General features: G+C 44.4%; 1 protein-coding gene across 4 annotated transcripts in view; it reads left to right on the top strand.

Moving 5' to 3' along the window:
- Positions 1 to 19337, top strand: part of LOC139562071 (inositol polyphosphate-5-phosphatase A-like) — a 268112-nt gene that overhangs the window by 101303 nt on the left and 147472 nt on the right. For all 4 annotated transcript variants that reach the window (XM_071379382.1, XM_071379386.1, XM_071379384.1 and 1 more), the window contains exon 4: positions 652 to 739. In XM_071379382.1, the coding sequence (XP_071235483.1) occupies positions 652 to 739 (88 nt within the window). The remainder of the gene's footprint in view (positions 1 to 651; positions 740 to 19337) is intronic.

The following is a 19337-nucleotide window of genomic DNA, read 5'->3' as shown; positions in this document are numbered from 1 at the left end:
ACCAAAACTATGTGAAAGTGAGTGAACAACTCCACCTTCTGGTGACCGCTTATTTGGTTTCATGTTTGGTGTTCAAAGAATTAAAAGAATGTACTATACGACCATCATTATTGAATAAACTGTTTTGCAGGGCTTATTTGTGTAGCTAGTCTTTCTTGTTTAGTCATAGGATGTACAAACTGAATGCTTTAGGTCAATGGGGGTGTATAAGATATTTGATATTTGTTAACAAGATTTTATCAAGTGCTCTCTTATGTAACCTCTTTCAAACAATTTAGGGTGTCCTGGTGTGAACTTTATTAGGAGGGGGATATTGATAAGCAGAATAGACTGTCTGAGGCCTCAACAGATTTAACAGTATCCTAATACAGTCACAATCTCCTGTTCCTAATCCCGTCTCCCTTAAAGGGCAATTAAGGAAGTTAATTGCAGTTTGCATGGAGTTGAAGGTAATTTGGCTAGCCATTGCTAACTAGCGTTAGCGCAATGACTGAAAGTGTACCGGAACAGCTAGCATGGAAGAACTACACTTCCACCATGTTCATATTTATCCTACATATCATCATGTTGTTGATTTAAAGGAAGATAAATACATCAACCCATGTATCTGAAGACTGATGGGGCCATATTGTGATGTGTCCTCTCTTCTAGAGAGCTGCTGTCCAGTGATGCCATGAAGGAGTACAGCAGAGCCCGTGTCTACCTCGACGAGAACTACAAATCCCAGGAACATTTCACAGTAAGTGCGGGTGGTCCATTTGCCCCTGCTAAGTGGTTCTCTTCTTGTAGATCTCAGGAGATTTGTTTACCGCACACAGTCTTAACTCACCACAGATGTGTTGCGTTCACCCGGGTGTTGCACAGCAGCCATTTTCATCAGAAAGCTCTAGACCATTGTTGCCCAACGGGCCCGCAGGTAGTTTTATTTGCAACCCCCCCCCCATAAGACTGTAACAGCACCAGGAAATCAGCTCCAGGTTATTTTAATTTGGAATAAAATACTGTTCCTAAGTATTCTGTTCCTGAATACTGTTCCTAAGTATTCCCACGTATAATAGAGTGACACGTGATCGTATACAAATGTAAGGAAGATTTGAAATGATGTTTTAGTCAAATATTATATCCGTTTTGTCTTCTTGTGGTCAATTTGCAGTCTACAAATTATTTGTAATTATGTCTTGGCCAACCGACAAGCCACTCGAGAAAATATTGGCCTGCGGCTTAATCTAGTTGATGATCCCTGCTCTAGACACATCAGTTGTGACATTAGATAAGACGACTGAGGGAAGTTTTAAGTTGAAGCTGGGGGCACACAGATGCTAGAAGGAAGAGAATTAAGAAAATCAATCAAGTATTAATTTTCCACAGCTGTGTGGACCCCAGCATTTTATTAGAATGTGCAATAATGGTAGACCACCACAAGGTGGTGCTAGATGGTCTGGAATGTTTTGTGGATTTAGAAACCAGCTGCAACTTTAAGTGTTATCAGCTAATAGTTGGTTGTGGCTTTTGTTATTTTACATGATTAATTTTTTTTTATATGTTTTTATTTTACAGGATATGTTGGTCTTTGTTGCCCTCATTAGTCTGCTTATGTAATAAGCCTATACATGTTGTAGTTGGCAATTTATATTACAGAGAGTCTGATGGATCATGCGTATTAGTTACTGCAGTCATTATTTTGCACATTATGTCATAATTATCACAAAGATGTGCACCGCTTGGTCCAAATTGTTGCTCAGTTCATTTTGCGGTCTTTTCCCTCAAAATCATGCACAACTACACGTCAGTTGCATTGCATGACCTCTTGGTAGAGCCAGATACTCAGTGTTGATTATAATCTCAATATTAGTCTTCAACATCCAAACACCAGGCCCCCCCCCCCATCTGAGCACGCACATACACCGTTTTATTCCCTCGCATGATTACCACAAAAGCAATTTGTTTTATAATGCTATCCATTTAATGCTGATAGCATGTTGCTCCCAACAGTACATTTGGAAGTAAACAAGAATGTTGGTTCTAGTTAATTCCCTGACTCTTGACCACATAAAGAGAGGGGGATAGATGTGATTTAATGACCCCCCCCCCCCCACTGCTGTGACTGCTGAGCCGTGCCTGTCATGGTTCTCCTCTCTATTCTTCTAGAAGGTACTGTATTACTACCGTGGTACACATACTACCACCGTCACCGCCAGTCCAAAATGTTATTTTCATAAACATATTATGAACATATCGCAAACGTATGCCCCCCACTGCAAAGAAAAATAATGAGCTGACGTTTCGCTTAAACAATGACGTTTTGGTGATTTCTCCCAGGTTTATTTTAGACTCTCACATCTTGGATAAGCGTAGATGTGCACCAATTACTGTTCTAGTTCTAGACTGTTTCTATGTTGGAGAAGTAACTTTCCTCTAAATCAATTTGTGCAAAGCGAACCACAAAATAAACATGTTTATAGATATTCAAATCGAGGCCACAGTAAATATGGATACAGACTGTCCAGTGCGCCTCACACAGGGCTTGCCATTTAGACGACATGACATCATCACTCATATTTGTTTTCTCAACCTTCGATTTCTGCTCGAGGGTAATTGTTTGTTGTCTGCTCTGCCTGTCAATTTCCAGATAATGTAAAGTGGCAATCCCCGCGTGGCTCCCGGAGCCTACCAGTAACGGCTGCCGAGCGGATGTGCTATAATGTAGTGTAAGTGTATGGTAACGACCTGAGGGAGTGTTTAGTTTACCTGTCCTGTCTCTATGTTGAATACGGTGGCTGGGTGGGGGTCGCCATATGCTACACTCGCACCACAGCAGGAGCAGCGTCACCGTGCCACGGCTGAGTGTGTGCGAGCTGTGTCAGTGAGCTGTGTTTGGGTAATTTGAGCACGCCTCTTAATTTACCAAGGAAGCACTGGCTGATTCTTCTGTTTTGTAAAGAGACGAATATGTCAACAGGTTAAAATGGTCAAAGAGGGGTCTGGTTTTGTGTGTGCTATGCTTTTCGTTGGTATAGAAGGCAATAGGCCCTACGGGTACACTGTCAAATATAACATTTTGAGGGTCCCCCCCCCCCGTGTGATAACCTGGACTAAGTTTTATGTCCAACATGAGTACACTGGTGGGCTACCAGTGTATCCTAGCAAACGCTGGTCCTAACTCCATACCGGTCTGTCAGCCAGACCAGTGTTGGATGTAGGCAGACATTGAGGGAAGCTGGCCAGCCTTCACATATCTCCCAGAGGGAGGGTGTGTGTGCTGTGCAGTGATGGTGGGGGGGGGTTGAGTGACACATCCTCCTCTGGGGGGCCTGGTGTTTTACGGCGCTGTTAAGGTATACAGCAGGTAAAATGTCAATTAGGAAAGCCCGCCCTGATAACCTTAACTCCCAATCCACTTGTTCCAGGCCATTAATATTTATCACAGGCCCAGCCCTTTGGGCTGCTGGGGCGTCATGTGGAATGATGTTCACTAATGCCTTGCCTTTATTACCTAGGAAAGCGTTCCTCACACGCTGACTGGGGTCTGTGTGTCGGCAAAAACACACCACCCTCACAGTTATTGTCACGGCACTCACTCTGTTCCTATGCTTCATAGCCGAAGTATAACAGTATGTATTACAAACACACACACACACACACACCTTCAGCATCGAGTGACATACAAATTAACACACATACACACACAATCCCCCCCTTACACAGCTCTCAGTTGTTCCAGAGAATTGTAATGGGAAATTAAAGGCGTCCTCTCTTGCTCCACAGGACAGGAGTGCGAGGCCAGAGGATAAATCAGGCTCTGTGCTCTGACAGGAATCTCACTCCACTTCTGCATCCGTGTCCGTTCTCATCCCTGCAGCTGCGGCCCAGGGTCACATTGGCTTAATCTGTTTAGCTGCTATTTGTGCTGGGTGCTGTCTTTGACGACTCCACTTGACGTTTTGATTGGATTTCCCTGGTGGTGTGGCGACTAGGGAGTGTTGTCACCCTGAGAGACGCTAGGAGCACTCCCATCAGCCTCCCGCCCCTTCTATCCAGTTAGCTCTGCATGTAGTGTGTACGCACCTACATACCTGCACCTACATGCCTGCACCTACATTCTGTGTACACACACTGACACATAGACTCAAAGGAAGGTATGTATTCCTAAACTTTCAAATTAGGAAGTTCTATAAACTTTCTTTTTTGTCCTATCAAGATTTACTTTGAAACTTCTTTAGTTTTACATAATATTTCCCAGCTGTTTTCTCATCACACCTAATGGTTGCTCCTCAGTAGCTCTGTTCTATATTTTTTATTTAACCTTTATTTAACTAAGCAAGTCAGTTAAGAACAAATTCTTATTTACAATGACGGCCTACCCCGGATGACGCTGGGCCAATTGTGCGCCGCCCTACGGGACCTCCCGATCAGGGCTGGTTGTGATACAGCCTGGAATCGAACCAAGGATCTGTAGCGACGCCTCTAGCACTGAGATGCAGTGCCTTAAGCCGCTGCGCCACTCCTCGGGAGTCCCTATCTCCTGTGGTTCGGATGAGGGAAGTGGTGCTGATGGCTGAACTCATCCACAGTCATCCCCAGGCAGGCAGGTGTCATCGTCATGTTGTCCCCTCAGCCCTGGGCCACTTTAGAGGCATGTCAGGAACTGCCAGCAGCACCCCAGCCTGCTCCCAAGGTGTAGCCTTAATTCCTTCTGCCTCCAGCAGGCCACAGTAATACAATCATCCAAAACTGCACCCAGCGCAGCACATCACCCAGGAATTTATGAACACTTAGTGGCCCTCTGCGGTGACAGGGCAAGTGTGTTCGCTGTGTTCGCTTGCGTCATCACCTATTTTCACGGTGCACCACCATCTCCCCTCCCCCTTTAAGTCCAGATGATGGGGGCTTGTTTCATCTCCTACCCCTTAAGCAACTCCTCCTCTGCTTTAACATACACAGGGAATGAACGAGAGGGAGTGTGTGGGGGTCACGGCGGGGGGGTTGCTACACTGGTTTACACACACAGGTTAAAGAGGAGGACCAACCCCCCCCCCTCCCGCCCAACGCACACACACTCCGCCCTCATGGTCTGGGGGAAGGCGTCAAGTGCGTAAGCAGGTTAAGATATTGCAAACTAAATCTCTAGGCTCTTATTTCAATATGGTCAGAAGTACTGAGCACACCGAGGCAATTTGAATGGAGTAGATGTCAGCAGGGTAATATTGTTGGGAAATAACTCTCCCTCACCATAAGTCATGCACTCAGGGCATGCAAGTAAGTGCATGCATACACCCTCACTCACTCACGTACACACATACTCACACTCACTCACGTACACACACACTCACTCAGGACATGTGTTGAGCGACAATCAATGAAACTGCCATCAGAAGTGAATTATGAGGGACAGAGAGCGGGTTGTGCCTCCTTGGTAACATTTTACTTAAAACGGTATATATAATTAATGGATTGAGAACAGAGGCAGAAAAATGTATGGAACTCAGCCTATGCCCTCCTCTGGACCATCACACAAATAAGTGTCTGGCACATATACACATGCAAGCACACGCACTCACGCTCACACACACCGTCCGTCCCACTCACCCTCATAAACAGAGCTCTGATAAAGTGTTTGTGTGTGGTGGGATTGGTTTAGTAGGGGCAGCAGGCAGGACCTGGGTTGGGAGTAAATCAGATCTGTCTGGCGGGTGGGGGGGGGGGGCGCCAGGCACAGATAATGATGTGATTCCAGCATGCGATGTCCAGGCGCACCCCGCCACCGTACATTATGATGTGCTTCCCCCAGCCGGCGAGGGGCAGAGTGAAGGTGAGCCTGTCATATTGATCTATTTAGAGCTAAAATATGAGCCACTTTACTCTGCTTCCCAGCGCAGTGATGTGAAAAATAATAACTCGGACCAAAATTAAAAATATTGATCGCTTAGGAGGTGTTGAGAGCGAATTAACACCCACTGAAGGATTTTTCTGAAGGAGGGCTGGGTGAAGGATGTTGGTGCGCCGGACTGTAAATATATCTGACCGTATAATACTCCTCTACCCGAAAATTATAGTACTATACGGCACTGCCAGGTTGTGTTCTGTATATTTCCCTGATCCAAATGAACAGGGCTAGGAAGTAGCTCTCTCGTCATCCACTTTGTCATTGATTGATCTGGTCTTGACTCCATAATCTGGCATTAGCCCTGCTTTATTCAGGGCCCTCAGTAACGGATGAGTTGACACCCTTGCCGTCAAACGTCTGGGAAAACAATTGCCACAAGGTTCATTTTATTGCCTGCTCCATGGGTTTGTGAGCAGGCAGGAGGTATCCTCTGCCCGGCTCCTGATGAATGGTTGCGCTGAGCAGGTGGGAATGAAAATGAGAGGGGAGAGGCCATGCATGGGGGAACAGAGTTAGACGGCCTGCCGCAAATCAAAAAAATAATAATTGGAACCTTAATGTATATGTGAGATGATGTTCCGTTGCTTTCATGATGAGGTCTATCAAGTGTCCTTATCAATTGTGTACCTTGTCCCGCCTCATCTCATTTTGAAATAGGTTAAGTTATATCCGTAACTCGTCTTATGCAATGCAATATGCCGCAAGTCAAAAACAAATGTAAACCACTTAAAACATCCAAAACCTCATACTTAACTTTCCTATTCACAACTGCTATCAATTGACTACAAGGACATTTGTTTTCTGTGTCCTACGAGCGAGTGGATATCTAGAGATTTGATGAGCAGGCAGAGAGCGATAGTGAGTTGGTGTTTAGTGGAGACTTGAGGCATTGGGATCACATGCTGAGCGTTGACATCAGTGAAGGCACTATCTGGCGACGTCTCCTCCGGTCCATGGCTCTCTTCTGCTCTCCCCTCCTGGTGAAAGCTGCTCTCTGTGCCTGGCGTCAGGCCCTGCCCATAGTTACTAGCTGATCTGATCCCCATATGTATTGATTCATGCAGCAGCACCAGATTTGCATGACCCAGCTGACCAGGCAGATACTGCCAATTATTTCCCCATTAGCTAATCTCTCTGGCTTGATTTCCATAATCCTCCCGCTATTGAGAGGCCACACAGGCCCCCAACTCTCTGGAGAACATAGACACAGCCCCCCCTCCACCTCCACACGCACACAGACGCTAAAATAAGTAACAATAACCATGCGCTAATACATTCTCAAACCACACCAACTAATTCTCATTAGAACCAAAAATAAATAAAATACACAGAGGTTTAACGTCACTTTCTAAGAGAGATTTCTCCCATAATAAACGTCACCAATCATAGCAAGTGTCCACACACCCTTGTCTAAACTGCGATTATCCTCATAACCATCCTGTGAATACAGTTGGCTGGTCCCACTGACATCCCTGTGAGAGGCACTTGCCGCTGAGAGTGTGTGCTTTTATGATTTGTGATTGTGTTGTGTGTGTTGGAGTGTCAGGGGAGGCGTTGTTAAATGGCTCCCGGCGTCTCTTTAAGCCCTCAGGAACATGATCATATTTCAGCTACCCCAGTCCCTCTCAAGGGCTCCCTTCTAGCTCTCAGAGAGGTCTTCACAATACATCAGGCTGCTGGTGTTATTATCGCTGAAAAAATGGTGGTATATAGGGAGATGTTAACTTGTATAACCCTGTTTATTTTTAGCATTTGGATTTAAATGTACTGTATGTTTTTGATCAATCAGATGGTGAACTTCATAAAATCTGGGTTTCCTCAATGTGCTGTAGTGACTGTTTTAGTGATTAAAATAGTCACCAAGTCTGTGTACTTCTATACAGATCCTACACATATCACGCAAGCAGCGTTTCCCCTATATGCATTTAGCAGAGGCGAAGCGCCGCTGCTAAATAGTGGCCAGCCCAATTTGTTTTAAAATAATAATGTACTGTATGTAGAAACGATAATGGAGCAATATATAAGATTACTCCCCACTAATTTTGCCACCGCTGCTGAAAATAATTCTAGGGGAAACACTACCCAAGGCATAATTTAAATAATCCATTTAAACAATGCTTCAATTCCCGCCATGCACTCCTGTATGGTATATTCTGTACAGAAAGTATGCATTCCCTGCGTATGGATGGTATAGACCGACAGCGCTCTCTAAGAGGTTTGCTTTAATGACATGAGACTGACTTTGGTTACCCTTGATATTTGAAGTCTTGTGTGTGAGGGTGCCAGTGTTTAGGGCTCCCCTACCCCCTGAAGACATCAGCATTGTTAATGTAGCTAAGAGTGCTTTAATGCTGAGAATGAGGCATGACCTACCTACGCCCGTGTGTCTATGACCTGCATCTCTGTGCGTTTCAATGTGTATCGGCTTACTCATGTTTTGCTGATGTCTACTACTTAGTCTTACTAATATTTTGGTGATACTCTTCCCGGGTGGGACAACTTATAGATCTGTTAATGGGTATGGGGAGGTTTGCCCCTTTCTGTCAAATGAGGTCATTTCTTGACAATATTTCTGTCCATTTAAGGGACCCTTTTTGTCTTAAGAGCACCCCCACAGGTGAAAGTGATTTTATAGCCTCCTTAACTGTAATACACCAGTGGAAATGGTGATATGGATTATCTATCTATAAAGACAAGATCCACCACCTCCCACAACTCTATCCCAGGAGCTTTCCCACTTGTCCTGTCGTGTTTGGGGGGGGGGACTCACCGTGTAGGCCCAGTCCGATTGATCTTATTCGCCTTCCGCTGGAATTCTCGTTGAGCGACAGTTTGCATTGATTGCGGAGGAGAACTTGCCACCCCCACCTCTCCAAATGAGCGGATAATTAAAAGGCCAGCTTCCACAAACAGCCAGTCAACAGGCGACATGATGGATTGTATTGCCCTGGAAGCTGACCAACGCAACGCCCCCTTTGGAAGAGCAGGTCCTCAGCCAGGTCCCCAGGTGTCTATTACCATGGCCTGATCAGAAATGCAGGGCAACACCCACTGCTAATTAAACACCCAGAGGTCGCCTTTGTTTTTCTGCCCACTGTTGTCTCTCTTCATTATTGGATTGCATTTAATATTTCATGAAGCCGTGGCTGGTGGCCATTGAGGGGTTTTGGGGGACAGCCCTCAACAGTGGACACAGATTACTTCCATGCTGGAGCAGAGAGGCACAGGTCACTATAATAGTCGTTCTCTTTTGAGTTACTTTTTACTCACTCTGTATTCAACATACTAAACACATTTCAACAAATTCGATTTCTGAGTAACAGGAGGTATAGAATAGGACTAGATGCACAGTCCAGCAGTATGATAGCAAACACTATGTCCATGCTGTCCCATTGGACACTGGTCATATCACCTAACACAGACCGGTCAGATGTACGACATGGTTTCCATGGCAATGGTATCACTTAGCAACAGTGGACTGGACTGATCCCTGAGTGATCCATGGGCCTTCAGGAACAAATGGCCTCTTTTAATCAGGACATCCCTCCCCTGTCTGTCACCACGTGCCTCGTTAGCAGGTAATTGTGAGAGATGGGTGTGTACAGAGCAGCAGGGAAATGATCCACGTGACTCTGTACAGAGTGGTACTGTATGGGTATTTAGAGACTGGAGACCTCAGTGTGTGTCGGTTGCAGCACCACCAGCGGGAGTAAAGATGACTGTGTGTCATATGGAAGGTAAAAAAAAAATGTACATCCGTGGTTCTAATGGCATTATGGTCCGTCAGGGCGATACAGCCGTAGGAGGAGTGTGTTTGGCGGTCCCTGACTGGCCTCTAACCGGTCTGATTGGGGTAATTGCTAGAGCCGCTGGTCTCCATGGCTGTCAGTTTTGTCGGTTAATAAGACCAAACAATGTGATCATCTCATTTCCGTCCTCACTTACACAGCACCTCACATGGGGTAGGATGGTGGCTTCAGACAGTCACACGCACACACAAATACACACAAACACACAGAGGGAAAGGAAGGTTAACGTAGGAACCCATTTATTTCACTCTAACCATCACAATGACTCTAAATGGCCTTTCAAAACCAAAGAAAGGAGGGACCAAAATAATCTAATAACCCAATTACTGCTGGGCTTCATTCTGGAGTTAAGTGCATTTTTATTGTGTAACTTTTCTCTTTTTTCTTCTACTCTCTTAGCCTACCCCCCTTTTATTTTCCTCCTTCTTCAGCAAGCGCTCCCTCCATGCCACTTCTCATCTAATATCGCCATAATTGGGTTTGGTTCTACAAATCAAATTTCTCCAATTGGGTTATCCTCCGAAATTGGAGAGGTCCCTTGGCCGGCATGGGCAGGGAGTTAATCTGCTTTTGTTAAGCCCCCTCGGTGGCAGTGCCGGCAACAGGGGCCACCGCGCCAGTTAAAGTATTCGCCTGTCACTGTGGACACACTCGTAATTTAGGCCCCCACACCACCCACCCTGCATCCCACGCACACGCCGCCATACCCTGATTCCCCTTGTGCAAATAATGACATTCGAATCGAGCATTAACAAGCTTAATTACTTTAAAATTGTCATTTTAATTTACACTGATATAGTATTGATCACACAAGCAGAGATTAAGGCCCTCACTGGAGCGGATGATGTGGAATTAAACAGGGCTGGGGTCCTCCTGGGGCCCGCCTGTCCCGCCGCAGCCAGAAGAGGAATGGTATTTCTCCGTAATGAACTGGCAGCATGCGCAGACATGAATCTCTGGCCCGCTGGAAAAGGATGGAAATAATGGGGTTTGGGGAGCCATGGAGGGTTATTCATTCACTGCCATGCACCAATTCTCCTGTGATTCATCCGAGGGGTCCCGGTGCTGCGTGTTTGCCTGCGACATTCCGTCTGGCTGACCTTTCCGGGCTAAGTGTATATATATTCCCCTCCGTAGGGAGACGCCCGGGCAGGTGAGGAGGGGGAGGGAGCATTTTCAGGGAGCCATCAGCCTCTAATCCAAACATTGCCAACAGAGAAAGTGTCTGTCCGTGATCCCTTCTCTCATCCTCGATCATCAGCCCTGTCGGAAAACAGGACACTTCCCTGGTGGAATTGATCTGGGCGGTCTAGCCGTGTGTCACGTACAGCTGGTTAATATCAGAGAAATCGTTACATTAAATCCAAGCAATTTCTTTCTTGTTTACCGGCCTGTTTTGGAGTAATTATAGCTGTGGAACTAACCCCCTTGACACATATCTCTGAAGAGAACTCAAACAATCTCTCTCCACACACACAAGTGCATTTTAAGTCGAGGAAGCACTTAAACCTATAGATCTGATAGGAATTAGACCATAGCTGTCTATAAATGTATAAAGAAGGGCTTATATATTGCAACAGCTACCTTTTTAAAGCTACCTCCCTTTTGACAGAGGTGTATTCTTGCTCTAATAAAGTTGTAGAATGTTTGTAGAAACAAAGTTAGATTATTTTAGAATGTTGTTGTTGATCGTCACAATCCTGAACTGAATAATATTCTTGTGAGACCTCGGGTCAACATTCTCGATGTGTTTTACCTTGATTTGCAATTGTTTGAATTGGGGGGGGCCAAAGTCAAAACCTGATGATCAAAGACTTCGTAGTCCACGTTCGTCCTTGAGCTAGCGTAGGTTCTTAAGAGTCCAAAAGCACCAAAGCAGATTGGAAAAAATGTTGCGAATATGCGTGAAGGTCTCAGGCTCTCTGCTCATTGCATTACCACACCTGGATGTCGTAGGGTGGAAGCCATTCCAACGATGAGGAAGAACAATAGCACCTTTTTCCCCTGGCTGGCATGACTTCCCATGCTGGATCCCCAGGATGTCTCCAATACATATAATGGACTTGGCAAGGCCTGGGGTGGCCCGGCTTAGGCCTTCTACTCCACTCTGTCATCCAATCACCTTATTCTTATGCTCTTGCATTATTTAGTCAACCAGCCGTCCATTTACATCAACCCGTAACCAAACCGCTACACTGCCTCACACACCGCAGAGGCACTTAATAGAATTAGCAGATATTGTGCAGCACATTTTAAACACATACAGTACCAACTGCACTCTCCCTCCCCGACTCCCTTTCTGCATATAGCAGTCCAGTCCTCTTACTTCCTTAGTCCCTCTTACTGCGGTGCTCTTTCTAGTGGTCTTTCTTCTATCCTCTACTGTATCCTCTACTGTAGTTGTGTACCTCTCCTATCTGACATTGCTTCTTTTTATTAATTCATATATTTTTTACCCCTTTTTCTCCCCAATATCGTGGGATCCAATTGGTAGTTAGTGTTGTCTCATCGCTGCAACTCCCGTATAGACTCGGGAGAGGCGAAGGGTCGAGAGCCGTGCGTCCTCCGAAACACGACCCAACCAAGCCGCACTGCTTCTTGACACAATGTCCACTTAACCCGGAAGCCAGCCGCACCAATGTGTCGGAGGAAACACCGTGCATCTGGTGACCGTCTCAGCGTACACGACGCCCGGCCCGCCACAGGAGTCTCTGGTGCGCGATACCGGCCAATCCCTACCCTAACCCGGATGACGCTGAGCCAATTGTGCGCCGCCCCACGGGTCTCACAGTCGCGGGCGGCTGCGACAGAGCCTGGACTCGAACCCTAGTGGCACAGCTAGCACTGCGATGCAGTGCCTTAGACCACTGCGCCACTCGGCAGGCAACATTGCTTCTTATCATATAATGGTTCAGTCTTTCTGTCTTGGTTGTCACGTAGACGTGTGTTTATGGTTGATAAAATCACATCTGGCATTTGTGCTGCTATTTTACCGGTATTCATTCTATTTTGTAGGCCCGATGTCTGTTACTCTCCACTGAAATAGAATCTGTTCATTCTTATTGCACACACAGTTTCCTAATCTGATTTTGGGAAATGTTTTGCATCTCTGTTTGTGTAGCAGTAGCACATAAATAGACCAACTGATACAAATTAAACATTCACATGATTGGAACTTGCAGTCATGTGTCCCCATCTGAATGATTCTTTCCCATCTCGACACTTCAATGCTGTAATTTTTAATATATATTTTTAATCAGTCTCATATGCTTTGCCCCTTGTGATTTACCGGAAGATGCACATTGAATCACACTACAAATTGTTATAGCCCCTCATCTTCTAACCATATATTACAAATCGATTTGTAATGGCTCTTAGTTGGGGTTCAAGGAAATGAACAATCCCTTTGTCCCCTACCTCCCATACCCAGCCACCCCCTGTCCCTCTATTGGCCATAAAAGAGCTGTACGCTCCCAATGAGGGGATGGCTTCCTTCTCCTTCTGCAGGTCTAATAACAAGCCCTTTCTTCCTGTCCCAGACCTTCTCCAATTGATTTGTGCCAGGAAAATTAATGCAGTCTCTCCAAGGTCCTGGGGGTCAGAGGCAGAGCGCGTTCCTGCAGATGAAGGGGCGGTGCTGGGTAGAAATGAACAGCAGTAGCCCTACCATGGGACTTCTGGAGTTCCCTGATGAAAGCTGCTATTGGGTTCCGAAGAGGGCGAAAGGCACTGCTTTATGATGTATTGTTAGTGGGATGTTGTCAAACACCAAATGCATCTGGGAAGGTATTTGATGTTCACAATGCCAGACCGTGTGATTCACATCAAATAGGTCTGCCTGGAATTGATGGGGTGAAGTATAACTTTTTACATGCAGTCGGTAACTGGTTGAAAGGAATCATTTGCAGCTGGGTTGGCTGCAAATATCCAAACTAAGCTAGTTTGAGCCACAGAAACCTGTATTTGAACCCCTCGATGACACAGAATTGGTCTCTTTATAACAGCATAAAGTAAGCATACCCATACTACTGTAAGTAATTCTCTCCAAGTGGGGTTTAATCTCACACAAAGTTCAAGCCCACAATGGCTCCCTGTGTGTGAGGCACTCCTTGGCTAAATACTAACTCATTAAGAACTGGCTAATTAGATTGGGTGCTATGGTCTTTCAAAGAGATTCAAACTCCTTAATTTGAACGACCTAATTGCAGCACTTTTTGCGGGGGAACATCTTTCAAAGCCATCCCGGTTGGCCTGAGATGAAGGGCTTCCACAGTGGCCGTAGAGCATTGAGGTATCGTGTCCTGGAACTCTCTACTGTATGCCTCACTTGTTCCTCTGTGGAAGATACAGTGCCTAGAGAAAGTATTCCCATTTTGTACTGTTACAGCCTGAATTCAAATTTGTTACATTTAGATTTTTTTTTGTCACTGGTCTACAGACAATAGCCCATACTGTCATTGAATTTATTTTATTTATTATTATTAATTAAAAATGGAAAGCTGCAATTTTTGGAGTCAATAAGTATTCAACCCCTTTGTTATGGCAAGCCTAAATAAAATTAAAAGACAAGTCACTTTGTCAGTTAGGTTAGTATTGTGATCCAGAATCAGAGAGAAAAGAAGGAAGCCTGTACCGAATACGAATATTGCATCCTGTTTGCACCAAAGCACTAAAGTAATACTTAAAAATATGTGGCAAGCAATTAACACTTTGTATTCAGGACAAAAAGTTATGTTTGGGGCAAATCCAATTCAACACATTACTGTGTACCACTCTCCATATTTTCAAACAAATTGGTGGCAGCATCATGTTATGGGTATGCTTGTAATCGTTAAGGACTGGGGAGTTTTTCAGGAAAATAAATGAACGGAATGGAGCTGATCGCAGGCAAAATATTGGAGGAAACCTGGTTCAGTCTACTATCCATCGGATAGTACACTGGAGTTGCTTACACTGGAGTTGCTTACCAAAAAAACAGTTAATGTTCCTGAGTGGCCGAGTTAGTTTTGACTTAAATGTACCTGTGTAGACTTAAAAATTTTGCATAATCCAGGCGTGGAAAGCTCTTAGAGACTTACCAAGAAAGACTTACAGGTCTAATCACATATTGACTCAGAATACTTATGTGAATGAGATATTTTTGTAAATCATTTTCAATAAATGTGCAAAAAAAAGCACCTTTTCACTTTGCCATTATGGGGTATTGTGTGTAGATGGGTAAGATAAATATGTGTGGAACTCTATGTGAACCCTGTATTTGATGAATATACAGTTGAAGTCGGAAGTTTACATACACCTTAGCCAAATGCCTTTAAACTCAGTTTTTCACAATTCCTGACATTTAATCCTAGTAAATATTCGGATCACCACTTTATTTTAAGAACGTGAAATGCCAGAATAATAGTAGAGAGAATGATTTATTACAGCTTTTATTTCTTTCATCACGTTCCCAGTGGGTCTGAAGTTTACGTACACTCAATTAGTATTTGGTACCATTGCCTTTAAATTGTTTAACTTGGGTCAAATGTTTCGGGTAGCCTTCCACAAGCTTCCCACAATAAGTTGGGTGAATTTTGGCCCATTCCTCCTGACAAAGATGGTGTACCTGAGTCAGGTTTGCAGACCTCCTTGCTCGCACACACTTTTTCTATAGAATTGAGGTCAGGGCTTTGTGATGGCCATTCCAATACCTTGACTTTGTCGTCCTTAAGCCATTTTGCTACAACTTTGGAAGTATGCTTGGAGTCATTGTCCATTTGGAAGACCCATTTGCAACCAAGCTTTAACTTCCTGACTGATGTCTTGAGATGTTGCTTCAATATATCCACATCATTTTCCTCCCTCATGTTGCCATCTATTTTGTGAAGTGCACCAGTCCCTCCTACAGCAAAGCACCCCCACAACATGATGCTGCCACCCCCGTGCTTCACGGTTGGGATGGTGTTCTTCGGCTTGCAAGCCTCCCCCTTTTTCCTCCAAACATAACGATGGTCATTATGGCCAAACAGTTATATTTTTGTTTCATCAGACCAGAGGACATTTCTCCAAAAAGTACGATCTTTGTCCCCATGTGCAGTAGCAAACCATAGTCTGGCTTTTTTATGGCGGTTTTGGAGCGGTGACTTCTTCCTTGCTGAACGGCCTTTCAGGATATGTCGCTATAGGACTCGTTTTACTGTGGATATAGATACTTTTATATCTGTTTCCTCCAGCATCTTCACAAGGTCCTTTGCTGTTGTTCTGGGATTGATTTGCAGTTTTCGCACCATAGTATGTTCATCTCTAGGAGACAGAACGCGTCTCCTTCCTGAGTGGTATGACGGCTTCGTGGTCCCATGGTGTTTATACTTTCGTACTATTGTTTGTACAGATGAACGTGGTACCTTCAGGCATTTGGAAATTGCTCCCAAGGATGAACCAGACTTGTGGAGGTCTAGAATTTTTTTTCTGAGGTCTTGGCTGATTTATTTTGATTTTCCCATGATGTCAAGCTAAGAGGCATTGAGTTTGAAGGTAGACCTTGAAATACATCCACAGGTACACCTCCAATTGACTCAAATGATGTCAATTAGCCTATCAGACGCTTCTAAAGCTGTTTAAAGGCACAGTCAATTTAGTGTATGTGAACTTCTGACCCACTGGAATTGTGATACAGTGAAATAATCTCTGTAAACAATTGTTGAAAAAATGACTTGTGTCATACACAAAGTAGATGTTCTAACTGACTTGTCAAAACTATAGTTTATTAACAAGAAATGTGTGGAGTGGTTGAAAAACGAGCTTTAAGTGTATGTAAACTTCCGACTTCAACTGTATATACTGTTCTCTCTTGTCATGAAGCATCTAGTGTTCATATTCTAGCTATAGGACAGCTAGCGAGTGATACAACTGCTGAGGACTTGTCTGACCTTAGCAAACCATCCTTGTACTCTAAGATGCTTCATGGCTGGTTAAAACTCATACAAAATCCTGCTTATCCTCAACATTAAGTTAAGGGATTACATATTCTCAGTCAGAGCTTTCATGTGAATAACTGTTTCCAGTTTAAATGAAATTTGATTGGTTGCCTTCACATATTTCGCAATGTTAGCACAGGTGCAGCGAAATGCTTTTTTTTCTCCAACAGTGCAGCATACTTTAACTAACAATGTAAAACAATACACACAAATCCCAAAATTTTTAGATTTTTTTTGCAGACATTTTCTCTTTTGGTGGCCTCTGGTACATTCGAATGCTAGATTGACATTTGAACCTGCAACTATCAGGAAATAACATTGATTACAAAAATGTAAAAAATAAATGTTAGTTATATCAGCTGTTGTACAATATGATATAAAACACAGGAAAAACATACTTTTGACTGCACTGGGCCTTTAACATATCCTGTAAATCTGCTGACTTTTACAGGCTTCACACTTACTTTTAAGAGGTATTTACTCAGCTATCTGCAATACCGTTATGATTGAAGAATGAAGCCGGTGTTAAACATGGGCTTTGCTACACAGAGATTAGCAGTTGACTACTCCGTTGTCAGCACTTTGATTAAATCAGTAGACCTACAGCAATATCTTTGAAAATACCATATATAAGTATCATTAAGTATCACTTTTAAAACAATTCAATCTGTTTTACTTTCATCATATTTTGGACCAGAGAAAGGGTATGTCTCCACTAACCTACCTATTGTTTGAAAGTTAAGGAGCCAAATAAACCGCTCTCTTACAGATACAATTCGGCAGGCCGCTGACGAGTCACTCACTTTTAACGTCACTGTCTGGCAAGTCCTAATCAAATCAAATCACATATTTAGCGGATGTTATTGCAGGTGTAGCGAAATGCTTGTGTTCCTAGCTCCAGGTGTGCAGTAATATCTAACAATTCACAACAATACACACAAATCTAAAAGTAAAATAATGGAATTTAGGAATATATAAATATTAGGACGAGCAGTGTCAGAGCGGCATTGACTAAAATACAGTAGAATGGAATACATTATATACATATGAAATGAGTAAAGCAGTATGGAAATATTATTAAAGTGACTAGTGTTCCATTATTAAAGTGACCAGTGATTCCATGTCTATGTATATAGGATAGCAGCCTCTAAGGTGCAGGGTTGAGTAACTGAGTGGTATCTGGCTAGTGATGGCCTTGAGATAGCTGTTTTTCAGTCCCAGCTTTGATGCACCTGTGGTTGCCGGCGGTGCAGTTGCCGTACCAGGCGGCGATTTCATCCCAACTGGATGCTCTCAATTGTGCATCTGTAAAAGTTTGTGAGGGTGTTAGGTGCCAAGCCAAATTTCTTCAGCTGCCTGAAGTTGAAGCGGTCCCGTCAATATGGATAGGGGCGTGCTCCCTCTGCTGTTTCCTGAAGTCCACAAACAGCTCCTTTGTTTTGTTGACGATGAGGGAGAGGTTATTTTCCTGGCACCACTCCGCCATGGCCCTCACCTCCTCCCTGTAGCCTGTCTCGTCATTTTTGGAAATCAGGACTACTATGGTTGTATCGTTTGCAAACTTGATGAATTGAGTTGGAGGCATGTGTGTGGCCACAGGGAGTACAGGAGGGGGCTGAGTATGCACCCTTGTGGAGCCCCTGTGTTGAGGATCAGTGAAGTGGAGGTGTTGTTTCCTACCTTCACCACCTGGGGGCGGCCCGTCAGGAAGTCCAAGACCAAGTTGCACAGGCGGGGTTCAGACCCAGGGCCCCGAGCTTGATGATGAGCTTGGAGGTTACTATGGTGTTGAAGGCTGAGCTGTAGTCAATGAACAGCATTCTTACTTAGGTATTCCTCTTGTCCAGGTGGGATAGGGCAGTGTGCAGTGCAATGGCGATTGCATCGTCTGTGGATCTATTGGGGCGGTAAGCAAATTGAAGTGGGTCTAGGATGTCAGGTAAGGTAGAGGTGATGGTCCTTAACTAGCCTCTGCAAGCACTTCATGATAATAGAAGTGAGTGCAACAAGGCGATAGTCATTTAGTTACCTTTGTTTTCTTGGGTACAGGAACAATGGTGGACATCTTGAAGCAGGTGGGGACAGCAGACTGAGATGGGGAAAGATTGAATATGTCAATAAACACTCCAGCCAGCTGGTCAGCGCATGCTCTGAGGACGCGGCTAAGGATGCCGTCTGGTACGGCAGCCTTGCGAGGGTTAACACTCTTAAATGTCTTACTCACGTCTGCCACAGCGAACAAGAGCCCACAGTCCTTGGGAGTGGGCTGCATCGATGGCACTGTGTTATCCTCAGAGTGGTCGAAGAAAGTGTTTAGCGTGTCTGGGAGCAAGACGTCGGTGTCCGCGACGTGGCTGGTTTTCCCTTTGTAATCCGTGATTGTCTGTAGACCCTGCCACATACAGTTGAATTCGTAAGTTTACATACACTTAGGTTGGAGTCATTGAAACTCATTTTTCAACCACTCCCCAAATTTCTTGTTAACAACTATAGTTTTGGTAAGTTGGTTAGGACATCTACTTTGTGCATGACACAAGTCATTTTTCCAACAATTGCTTACAGACAGATTATTTCACTTATAATTCACTGTATCACAATTCGAGTGGGTCAGTACGTTACGTTGACTGTGCCTTTAAACAGCTTGGAAAATTCCCCAAAATTATGTCATGGCTTTAGAAGCTTCCGATA

Source organism: Salvelinus alpinus, chromosome 32 (assembly GCF_045679555.1).
Source record: "Salvelinus alpinus chromosome 32, SLU_Salpinus.1, whole genome shotgun sequence".
Lineage (NCBI taxonomy): Eukaryota > Metazoa > Chordata > Actinopteri > Salmoniformes > Salmonidae > Salvelinus > Salvelinus alpinus.
The sequence above is the reverse complement of the archived record's forward strand: the minus strand, read 5'-3'. Positions and strand labels throughout refer to the sequence as shown.